This window comes from Anser anser (assembly GCF_964211835.1).
Source record: "Anser anser genome assembly, chromosome: Z".
Taxonomy (NCBI): Eukaryota; Metazoa; Chordata; class Aves; order Anseriformes; family Anatidae; genus Anser; species Anser anser.
The window spans coordinates 51,901,993-51,914,694 of record NC_139723.1 but is presented as its reverse complement, the minus strand read 5'-3'; the positions used below and the strand labels follow the sequence as shown (position 1 = coordinate 51,914,694).

Below are 12,702 nucleotides of genomic sequence, written 5' to 3'. Positions count from 1 at the left end.
ATCCCTATCAGCCTTCCCCATCCCTGCCTGCCTGCCCCATCCCTGTCAGCCTGTATCCCTATTAGCCTGCCCTATCCCTGCCTGCCCCATCCCTGCCGGACTGCCCCATCCCTATCAGACTGCCCCATCCCTGCCTGCCCCATCCCTACCCCATCCCTACCCCATCCCTGCCTGTGCGTCCCATGTCTCTGCACCGCCGCACCCCCGCCTGCGCTCCCGGCCTCCCCCTGCGCCACCCGCTCCGTCCGAGCCCCGGGGGAGCCCCGGGGGAGGCGGCGGCGGGCGGGGGCGGACCGGCGGCGGCGGCGGCTGCTCCCCGCCTCCCTCCCCGCCGCTCGGCAGCGGGGGGCCGCGCCCCCGCGCACCTCCCTGCCCTGCGGGGCCCGGAGGCGCCGCGCACCCCGCGCCGCTCGCAGAGGCGCGCAGGGGCGGCCGCCGGGCGGGCAAGGAGCGGCGGAGCGGGGCGGCCCCCCCGGTGCACCGCGCCGGAGCGCCGCGGGAGGAGGAGAAGGAGGAAGAGGAGGAGGAGGAGGAGGAGGAGGAGGAAGGAGGATGGCCGCGGCGGCGGGGCAGCGCCGGGGCACCGCGCTGCTGGCCCTCGCCCTGGGGCTCCTCGCCGCCGCCGCGCAGGTAAGAAGGAAGTTGGCGGGGCGGGGGCGGCCGCCTCCCCGCGGGGAAGGTGGCGGTGGTAGTGCGGGGCAGCTCCGGGACGGGAACCTCCCCCCCCCGCGGGAGCCGGAGCTCCGCACCTGCGGCCGCCGGGATGCTCCCGGCGCCGGGCAGCGCGGCCCCCCGGGGCTGAAGGTAGGTCCCGCGGCCCTCTGCCCGCTGCGGGGGACTCGGGCAGGAGCTGGAGCATAGCTGTGCGAGCCGGGGGCCGCGGGAGGCTGGTTTTACAGCCCCCCGGGGGGAGGATGGGATGGATCGTCGCTGGAAAAGTGAGCGGTGCTGCTAAGTCTCTCCGGGCGCCGGGAAATGAGGTTCTCAGCCTCCCTTGGGCTGTGTCGGGGGGATACTCCTCAAGATGCAGAACAGCTCTGGGAGTCCGTCCCCCCCGCCCCGCCTGCCTTTCTCCAGCGGGTGTTTTATTCAGAGCAGATCGCGGAGCTGTGCCGTGTCGCTGCATTTCCCTCGGGTGTAATTTACATCCTCTAACATGCTCTACAGGTAGTTTGCTTTACTTAGTCATCTATGTGCTATTGCCCAGCTTTTATTTCAACGACTGTAGCCAAGGGAAAAAAAAAAAAAAAGTAGCCTCCCTGATGGTGCCCCATCCAGCCCTCTGGAGACAATAAATGAACTCACTTTCAGCCTTGTATGTGCCCTAAAGAAAAGCAAGTGTGAACACAGCTCTCCTAAATCGTTCCCATTCGTTTTTGTTCTTAAAGTTTTAAGATGAGTTTTAAATAAGTAATGGCATATTTGCAGTAAAGATGGTGATCTGTTTGTATTTAGGGCATTAGCTTAATTTAACCCTCTCAAGAAAACAAAACTGTGTAACTTCAGGCTGCTTCTGAACAGGACATTTGTGATCTTCCCCTGTGCTCCTGACCATGCATTTTCTCCTCCCTTGAACCTCTGTGGCAACTGCATGACTGTGAGCTCGTTAGCCTAGTGATCCTGAATAAACTTAATTTCTTTTGATAGAAAAACTTTTATGCCAGATCACATTGCCTTCTGTAGCTGCACCAGCCCTGTGCAAAGGAGATGATTCAGCAGCCCGCAGCAGGGACGGTGGGTGGTGAGGAGTGATGTCAGTTTGCACCTGCAGGCATGCAGTCAAAATGGGATGGCGACTCTCTCAATGGACAAGACCTGGGCAAAAAGCTAAAGGGTGTGCTGGTAGCACTGTGTACCTCAGAAATGCACAGGCTGGCACGCAGAAGCCAATTTCTAGTGTGATCTGCTATATGTGTTTCTGACAGAGGCCAGTAGTGCCATAATGGCCATGGTCCTCCAACGGAAACCTCATCTGCCACATCTTTTATCCCAGTCACCAGCTTTGCTCCCAGGACTGAAGTTGAGCTAATCTCCCCTGGCACTCAGCTCTGTCCCTGCTTACCCTGGCCCTGTGCACCTGCTTGTCCTCTTTCTTGCAAGCAGCTCCTCTTCATGGAGAACTAAAATATCTCCTGACTTTTTTTTTTTTTTACATGCAAATACAGAATATTCAGGCTTACTTTTGAAAAAGTGTGGAGCCAGTGAGATGCAGTGCAGAGGTCTGAGAGCTGGAACCGAAAGGCAGTTAAGTTTCCTTTGGCTTTTATGTTGGATACTGAGTTGCATGAATTTCATTTTACAGTTATTGAGATAGTGTTACTCTTGAAATAGCAGCTTGGCACTGCCTCCTGCCTCTCGTCTCAAATTTACACAGTGATAGCATGAATAAAATCAGTTGTCCTCATGGGCAGCATTTCCTATGGCCAAAACCATAATCAGCCCAGCAAGCCTCCTGTTGTTTTTCTAGCATTTGTAATGCGAGATAGTTGACTATGTGGGGATTAAAGTTATGCTTTGCTAAGCACACGTAGGTATGTGGATGTATTGCAGAGAAAGATACTCAGAATAGTTGTAATTCTGTAGCACTGCATAATATTAATATAAATTTTAGGTTAAATTAGGATGAAAAATGAATATTCTTAGTATGACCATGAATTTAGGTTCTGGATGATATTGATATACCCTACTATGATAAAGAGGAACATAGATAATAATACATTGCATTTCTTATTGAGGGAGAGGTAAACTGGGTCTTTTAATTGTGTGGTGTTTTTATTACTATTTTATAAATCCTTCATGATCGAGACCAAATTGGGTTCTTTTAATTCTTCTTTTAATTAAAAAGATAGATTAATAATTACAGGTCCAAACTTCATTTTCATGTTGTATATTGGAATTAAGTGCTAGATTGCTGGAGATGACCTGTGTTCATGACGCATCCTCAGTTCAACATTTCCTGTGGAATTTCAATTTCCTCATCTCTTCTCATAGCTTTGACTAGGAATGGCTACCACCAACTCTCAGATTCTTAGAGTGATTCTTCTCATGGTGATTTTCATTTTTAATTTCCTGTTGCAATCATGTTGAAGAGATTAGAGTAGATAACCCAATAGAAGAACATAAAATTACTTTTTAATTGCATTTAGATGTATTAGTTACCGTAGAAGACTCAACTTTTAGCTCTGCTTAAGAGTTCATGTATGAACTTCATGGATGTAAGCATTTTCACATCTGTTTTAAGGACTGACTGGCTACCAGTAGGTTTTGGTCTGGAAGTGGCATAGACTGTTGGAAGATTGAATTTTCATGCTTGTCTCTGTTCTCCTAGACTTTGTGTGCCTCATATTTGCTATATCCTATCCTATTTTCATATTCAAGCAATGTGGCTGATACATACTTCCCCCTTTTTCATATCCACAGTATGTATTATAGGGCGGGAGGGAAAGAAGTGGAGGTATTGTATGTATTGTGTGTATTAGCAAATTGTTCATATGGGGAAGAAAGCATCCTTCTAAAGCACCTGCTGTAGAATCATAGAATCACAGAGCTATTTAGGTTGGAGAAGACCTTCTGGATCATGAATTCTGGGGCATTGGACTTAAGTAGTGACATGATAGCAAATTATATTAAGAATTTAGCTTTATCTTTTCTTCTGCAAAATATTTGCCAGGTATGAATCCACTGAGTTGCACTGTACTGTCCAGAGAAGTCTACAACTTTTTCTTATTTTGAATAAAGACCAAAACAAAGCTGTTGAATGATTGTAAAAATATGAATATACTCTTAGTCTGTATATTAAAAATAAAAAATAAAAAAAAATCATTTTACATTTAGAAGGTTAAATTTGTTCAGAATGAGAACATTTTAATTGAAACTGTGGGCAAGAAAGAGATGAAGACAAAATCTTAGAATACAAGTATTAACCTTACATGATTCAACTCGTCAGCCAGCACTGAAATAACACCATGGCCCTACATGTTTCGTGTAAAATCTTCTTCAAAACAGTTTGAAACTATCAAAATAATATTTGTAGTGTGCTTTTATGGCTTTTGGTAGTATTATGACCATTAATTAGATTGATTAACACTTATGGATGATGGCTGGTTAAAGTTGAGCAAACTCAGATTTCACCCTGTTGTAAAAAGCCTAAAAAAACTTGAGCTAGTTTAACAACTGGAATTGTCTTTTGAGTTTTGTAATAGATGAAATGGGTTCCTGGTTATAGTGACAGCTGAAAACTTAGAGCTAGAAGAATTTTTCTTTTCTTTCTTTCTTTCTTTTTTTTTTTTTTTTTATCATCATATTTCATTTCAAATTGTAAGACTCGTTTTGCCCTTCTGATTAAAATCACAGAATCACAGATTGATTGAGGTTGGAACAGACCTCTACAGGTCATTTGGTCCAACACCCTTCCTCAGGTAGGGCCACCTGGAGCATATTGCCCAGACAGCCATGTTCAGACAACTTCTGAAGATCTCCAAGGAGGGAGTCTGCACAACTTTTCAGGGCAACCTCTTTCAGTGCTCAGTCAACTGTGGAGCAACGAATTGCTTCCTGATGTTCAAGAGGAACCTCATGTGTTTCATATTGTGCCCGTTGCCTCTTGTCCTGTCACTGGGCACCACTGAAAGGAGCCTATCTTCATCTTCTTTACACCTTCCCTTCAGGTGTTTGTGCACATTGATGCGTACAACCCATCTGAGCCTTTTCCCCAGGCTGAACAGCCCCAGCTCTCTTGGTCTTTCATCATAGGAGAAATGCTCCAGGCACTTCATCATGTTTGTGGCCCTCTGCTGGACTCTCCCCACTATGTCCATCTAATCTCCTGGGGAACCTAGCACTGGACACAGTACTCCAGGTGTGGCCACACCAGCACTGAGAAGAGGCAAAGGATCACCTCCCTTGACTTGCTGACAGTACTTTACCTGATGCTGCTCAGGATACTATTCACCTTCTTTGCCAAAAAGGTGCTTTGCTTGGTTACAGCCAACTTGTTTTCTCACAGGACTCCCAGGTCCTTTTCTGCCAAATTGCCTTTTCTGCAAAGCTTACTTAAATATTTGGTGAAGAAAAGACTTTTGGCTAACTTTTAACCATGCAGGGCAACTCATTAAAATCAAATATTAGGAAAATTTCATTCAAAATTGTAGAGCTGTTTCTGAAAATGCAGAGTATGGGGAAAATATTTGCTTTTTAAAACAGTTCTAATGGCCTTTCTTTCACGAAGGCCATAAGGCCCCTTGTCTTCTTTGTGGAGAAGAGTTTAAAATTTAGCAGGAGGAATGCCTTGCATTGAAGACATCTATTGCTCATACTGTGAAAATTAGACTAAATATGTTTATGTTACAGGTCTCTGAGCCTGCAGCTCAGCTGAGATCTAAGGTACAAGCATTTTCACACATTTTCACAGGCTGTATGTGAATATGTACATATGTCAAAGAAGAAGATACTTCCTCTTCTGGTTGCACGAGCGAAAGTGAAATTATTCACAAACTGATACTACATCTGAATCCTACTGTCATGTTTTCATCTGTACATGTGCAAAGGTGGGGTGAATGAGGGAGCTGTGCAATTCAAATGGAGGTCAAGCACCAGGTACAACAGATCAAGAGGTAAACATGGGGAATGGGAATGTTAGCATATGTCTGATTGTACAGATTCAGACATATCAAGTCTTATGATCGCTGAAGATATTCTTCATTGCTCTCTTATGTGACCCCAATAACCAACTCTTCTGTATTAGCTTTTGCCCCCTCAGTGTGAACAGAAAAAAAAGGAATAAAACTCTACTATTATGATATCTATATGGTTTGAAATTCTATCTTATTCTTATTTTTTAGAGCTGTTTGCCAATTTTCATCAAGTTAAAGAAAATTCCCATTTGTGAGTATTTCAAGAAAAATTGGGTTGATAAAGCAATCATACAGTTAGGTAGAGACATGGAACATTTGTAATTAATGATTGATGGCAGAACTGATTCATGAACATATCCTTCAAAAAATCAAGGTATAATTTTTGATAATTTAGCTTTCATTACCACTATTGTGTTCCAGTCTTGTGTCCTGAAAACTACTTCTCTTAATAAAAATTTAACCTGTGCATTAAAATGAAGTTCTGTTCCCTGTTTAGAAGTTCACATTGTGTGCAAAAAGTGAATATAACTAGGACTTTATGGAAACATCAAACACATAAATTATTTCTTGTAGCTGCCCCAGAGATTGAGGAATTCTCTGTGATTATTAGATAAGCCTGTATTAGGAGTTTTAAAAATCTTGGTTAGAAATTGTATCTTTTCCTTATATCTTTAGCTTGCTTAACATGAAAAAGCAAAAAATGAGGAGCCCAGATGTCCTTTTAATCTTCTTTCACTGCAATCCACACTCCAATATATTTACTTTCCAGTGTCTTCTTTTAAAATATATATATATATTTATTTATTTATCTACAAAATACAATGTGTGCCTCTCCTGTAATCAAAAATATGATCAAACCTGATGAATTCTGTTAATGGGATAATGTATGGTGAGTAGACTATCAAGTCTTTAGCTGGTTTTAATAAATCAAATATTCTCTGTATGCTTCTGTTCCCATATTTTAAACCTTCCCATAACATCTCATGTATATGTGTTTTCTGAACATGAACCAGCAGTGTGCCCAGGTGGCTAGTAAGGCCAATGGCATCCTGCCTTGTATCAGAAACAGAGTAGGCCAGCAGGGCTATAGAAGTGATTATCCCCTTGTAAGGGGTACTGGTGAGACTGCGCCTTGAGTACTGTGTTCAGTTTTGGGCCCCTCACCACAAGGAAGACATTGATTTGCTCGAGTGTGTGAAAAGACAAGTAATGAAGCTTGTGAAGAGGTTAGAAAACAAGACATATTAGGAGCAGCTGAGGGAATTGGGGTTGTTTTGTCTAGAGGCTGAGGGGAGACCTCATCGCTCTCTATAACTACCTGAAAGGAGGTTGCAGCAAGGACAGCGTCAGTCTCTTTTCTCAGGTGACGAGTGTTTGGACATGAGGAAATGACGTTGAGTTGCATCGGGAGAGACTTAGATTAGATGTCAGGAAGAATTTCCTCATGGAAAGGGTGGTTAGACATTGGAAAGATCTGACCAGTGAAGTGGTGGGGTTGCCATCCTTGGAGGTATCTAAGGGATGTGTGGACATGGCAATAAGGGGCATGGTTTAATGGTGGACTTTGTAGTGTTAGGTGTATGGTTGGACTTGATGATCATAAGGGTCTTTTACAACTTAATTGATTCTATGATATTATGATTCTATGGTCTTATTATAGTGTACCATGAGGCTCTTTGCACACCAAACATGTAGTTTTGTTCCAGCTGCAAACAACATGTTTCTGTTTCAGTAAGCAATATAACTGCAATGCAACATGTCCTTTACAAGAGTTGGTGAATAACACCATGTACATTTGAGTCATGCCCCTATTAAATTTAATTAAACTCTTTAGACCCTTTGCAGTCTCAAAGGTATGTATTTCGTGTACCTTTTGAGAGAAATGAGCAGTCAGCATAATTGTTGGACATGTACGTGCAAAGAAAGTTACCAAGAAGTGGAGAAATAGAACGAAAAGAGACAGTTCAGGGCCTTTCAGAAATATATTATGTGGAGCTTAATATATATATTATATATGTGTGTATTTGTAATAAATATATTAGGTAGGGGCATATATGTTCCAATATAAATTGGATACCTTAGAATAAATTATGGGAGGAATGGATCACTAGTATTATTTGGCACACAGATACACTTTCTAAAAATAGGAGAAAAAGGAAGAAGGACAAAAAAATATTGCATAATTTGGAATAAACATAGAGGGGACATCAGATCATAACAATGCGTTCTTCCAGATAACAGAAAACACGGTACTTTAACCATGTTATTCTACTGACTATACGAGAGCAATATGATGTATCTTGCTAATACACATATGATGTACCTTGCTAAGACAATAATATCCATCACAGGAATTAAACAAAGTTTATTCTTGCATCCTTGCTTCAGTTTGCTCATAGTCCTACATGGCTAGGTGCCATGAATAATGACTGCATTACATCAGTCCCAGATATGGCTAGTGAAGTATTGTTTGATACTGTTACTTTTGACTCGAACAAATGTTTCCAGAATTTTCATCTGTACATGTATATACATATTTTAAACTGACCCCATATGTGTCAGTCTTTCAATGAGGCATTTAATAATGGAAGAGTGAATTTGTACAAAACTGCCAGTAATTGTTTCATTTAGTTTTGTTTTGATTTACAGATTAAACAGCCACATGTATTGCGTTGAACTGAAAGTCCTCTTTGTGGATTTTGACTTAGTTATAATAATATCTCTGCTCTCCATGTAGCTCAGGTGGGCTACAGAAACCCATTTTTCTTTTCTTATGACTGCACATGTTTATGTGGAGAGCTGATACAAAGGAAATAATTCATATATAAGAACGTGCTACTATGTAACTATAATAGCCAAAAACTAGTCCTGTGTGGCTGCATTTTGTGTGTGTGTGTGTGTGTGTGTGGTGTTTTGTTGTTGTTATTGTTTTTTAGAGGAAATAGAAAGGAGCCAGACACATCGTGACTTATGCTAACTCCCAGAAATGATTGACCAGTTGCTCTGCATCATGCTTCACAGCCATGAAGAATGCCCTTTTTTTTCTTTTTTTTTTTTTTTTTTCCCATGTCTTGACTGACCTAAGTCTAAATAGGGAAGGGGAAATGAATAAGGGGAAATGTGTCTGATGATTGATGAACAGAGGAATGACACTTCAAGATTTCTGTTGGATTTCAAAAAAATTGATATTTAGGCTTTTAGATTTTGCAGTTGTCTGGAGAATTAAGGTGGCAGCAGAGGTCAGTACTGTAAGTCTAAGTGATAATTTTACTTAACTAATGCTTGAAAAATGGCACATTTGTAAAACTACTTTTTTTTTTTTTTTTTTTTTTTTTTTCCCCCATGAAAACATAACAGCTTCACTGCAATAGTGTGAGAAATTTTATGGCAATTTACCATGCTAAGCTCATCCACAGAGTGGTGCATGGGAACATTTTGAAATGCAAACAGATATTTTTCAGAAGTTTTATTAGAAAGTTATCCTTTTTTGATATTGGAAATACCTGACATTTTAGACATCTGTAGGTTTCAGTAAGAAAAAGCTGCCTTTACAAAATCTCTCAGGAAAGAGGTGTGCCTATGTAAAACCAGAAATCAATTTCCAGATAATTTTTTCTTTTGCTACCTTAGTTTCATGTTGCTTCTTGTTATTCTCTTGCCCTTGTTGGTATTCTCTTGCCACATCTGCTCTCCTGCTGAAAAATGTCTTGAGTGTTTGTAACACTGGTTGTAGGTGATCCCTGTGAATGCAGGATATCAGCCATATGAACTTACACACATTTATGTGTTTGCAGATTTGGAGACTGTGTCTGAACAGTCCATAGAAAGGCAACAAGATCTCTGCGTTTGGTATGTTCTCCCCCATTGCCTTTTAATTCTAACCTTTAACTTGCAGATAATGGCACCGGATATTGCACGCAAAGGTTTATTATGAGTACTGTCACTGAAACATAACGCTTCACCTGTGATTTGAATAGTAGCTTTTCAATTTCTGCTTAGTGGAAGACTGCTGTCAAAAGGTAAACTCTTGAAATCCACTTGGAGTTAAATAAAGTACCTGGGAGTTTCTGTGCTGTACTGCAATGATTAATCGAAAACAGTGTTTATTCTGGAAGTGAGTGATTTTCAAACACTGAATGTAACCTCTTAAACATTTTTTTATTTTTTATGTTTTAATTTCACATTTCTTTATAGAGATTATTTATTTATTTCAGTTATTAACATAATATTTAATGATTTGTCTACAGATATGTTTTTACAGAAACTATTGTGCTTAGGGTTAACATCTATGAGATGCTGAATTATTATGAAGTATTTCAGAAGATTAAAGAGTAGTTGCCAGATGGACCAGAACTTTTGGCTTTCATACGAATATTCATGTTGCTATTTAGGTTCATACTGAAGTTCATTTTATAAGCAAGTGAGCTCAGCATTTGCTTTTTAAATTTCATATTTTTATGTTGTATAGTTCATAAACACCTAAGCATTTTCATTTGCTAACAAAATGTGCACTTACCCTGTAGTCCCTTACAATGGAAAACTGTTACTACAGTCTTGCACATGGACACCTGCATATATATATATGGCGAGAGCCACAGATAGAAGTCATTAAAAAAAATCCCTCCTCCATCTAAAAGTTACTTGCCCTCAGGACAAACATACAGAGGCTAGAGAGAAGATGTCTTACTGGGTCATTCTGAATATGAATTATGCACTAAGAAATGTGCTTAATTTGGAGTAGATAAAACTAACATATAGAACAAATACAGGTTTCATACTGTCAGGAAAGAAATCTGTTTTTCTTTTAACCTAGAAGCTTGTGCTGTATTCATGTTTTTATTAGAAAAAGTTTTCTGTCCTCCCCATCCTGTATTCATTCTCTGATACTTTTGGCAATACTATCATAACATTGTTATGATGTTTTGTACTTTGGAGTAAATTAACATACTGAAATGAGGACTGTGGTTTTTTTTTTTGTTTTTTTTTTTTTTTTCATCAAAGTCCAGGAAACTCTATCATTGTATTGTTTTATTTATTCAATTTCCCTGATTTGAGACAGTTTGAAACAACATGGTGGTAGAATGTAGACATCTTCAATGGCAAATTTAAAATATTTTTCCTGGGTGAACGGTGAACCTCACCACAAGGGGGTTGCAGTGTAGACAGGATTTATTATTTGATGATCAGCTCTTTCAAGGAAGCTGAGTGTAGGGTTTATCTTCCTGCTGTTAACTTCTAATATGATTTAGAAATGTAACTGAATATTCTTATTATCATGGCTGTGGAATTAACAAGGCACTGGACAGCCACAAATGAAGAATGATTTTGCTTGCCAGAAAGGACACATAAGGGAAATAAAAAAGTAAACTGAATGCTTGGTAGCAATTCAGAGAAATAAAACAAAATTCATTAGACAAGCAGTAGTTTCTGCACTTTCCTTGACTGAGTGACCTATGCTAGTCAGGTAACCAACAAAAATCTGACATGTGATGTGTTTAAGAATTCAGTTAGATAATATCAAAGTGTCTGAAAGCTGACAGTGGGAAAATGGTACTAGAAGTGCACATGAATATGTACTCCACAAAATTATTAGAGAGTTGTTGCTAAAAGACAGTTTTGGAGAAAGATTTTAAAGCTTTAGGTAAACATTTTTAAAGAAATGTCTAAACACCAGAAAGAAATTCTTCTCAGGAAAACCTGAACTCTAGTGGTTTTTACTATTATTATTTTTCTAACAGCTTGCCTTGAACTATATTTGAAATTAAAAAAAAAAAAAAAAGTATATCTGATTTTGCCAGGCTCAAAATTATTTTGTTTCTATAATTATCTGAAACATTGTCAAAGAGGAGCACTCTAAAATTAACTTATCTAGTGAAACCTGCAGTGGTGGTTTTACTCAGGTGAGCAACTGAACTCCACCACAACTGCTCTCTCACTCTCCCTCCTCAAAGGGAAAGAGGGAGAAAATATGATGAAAAAGGCTCAAGGGTTGACATAAGGGCGGGGAGATCACTCAACAATTATTGTCACAAGCAAAACAGACTCAGAGTAGGGAGACAGTAAAATTTATTGCCCATTATTAACAAGCTAGATAAGTGAGAAACAAAGGAAAGAAACCAAAAACACCTTCCCCCATCCGCCCTCTTCCACCTCCTTCCCCAGAGCAGTGCAGGGGAACGGAGGCTGCGGTCAGTCCCTAACACTTCGTCTCCGCCCCCTGCTCCCCTTGGGGTCCCTCCCACGGGATGCCGTCCTGCCCGAACTGAGCCTGCGGGGGCTGCCCACAGGCAGCAGCTCTTCAAGAACTGCTCCCACATGGCTCCGTACCACGGGGTCCATCCATCCCCCAGGAGCAAACTGCTCCAGCACGGGTCCCCCACGGGTGGCAGCTCCCCCCAGACCCCTGCTCCTGCGTGGGCTCCTCTCCACGGGCTGCAGCTCCGGCCCGGGGCCTGCTCCTGCGGGGGCTCTCCATGGGCCGCAGCCTCCTCCAGGCCACATCCACCTGCTCCACCGGGGGCTCCTCCACGGGCTGCAGCGTGGAGATCTGCTATTCAGATATCTCAAATTTCAGTAAAAGAAGAACATGGATTTCTACTTAGGTTTAAAATGCTAAAATTAGCTTGCCCCATATCCTTATTTCTCTCTCTCCTGAAGAGAAAGAGAGGCGATGAAGTGATATTTGAACTTATTTATATGAATTTAAAATTTTGTTTGTTTGTTTATTTGGTGGCTGTGCTTTTTATTTTCATTTCCTTAAACTTTAACATCAGCTTTCAGGAGAAATATTTATCTGGAACAAGTTTCATTCCATATATCAGCTGTACAGCAATAGGCTGGGAGAAATGAAGAGAGAGGCTTTTAATAGCATCAAAACTATCTTCAATTGTATCTGATTACTGTAGTTGCAGATTCTTGCCACATGTTTAGCTCTGGCATTCTGCTGTTAATTGATTACTCACTAACAGAAAGGAGAGACAATATTTTAACAGGATCCCTGAAATGGTCTGTGTTGTGGCACAGATCTTTTCCTGGTCTTGGAGACTCCAGACTCACAATTTTATATGTC

The 12,702-nt window shown here is 41.2% G+C and overlaps 1 protein-coding gene across 1 annotated transcript in view; it reads left to right on the top strand.

Annotated features, from left to right (window-relative positions):
* Positions 1-436: 436 nt before the first annotated feature.
* The window catches only part of LOC310889532 (uncharacterized protein), a 251,945-nt gene continuing 239,679 nt past the window's right edge, over positions 437-12,702 (top strand). Inside the window, exon 1 of the mRNA XM_083817120.1 lies at positions 437-630. Coding sequence (XP_083673246.1) covers positions 553-630 — 78 coding nt within the window. The 5' untranslated portion in view covers positions 437-552. The remainder of the gene's footprint in view (positions 631-12,702) is intronic.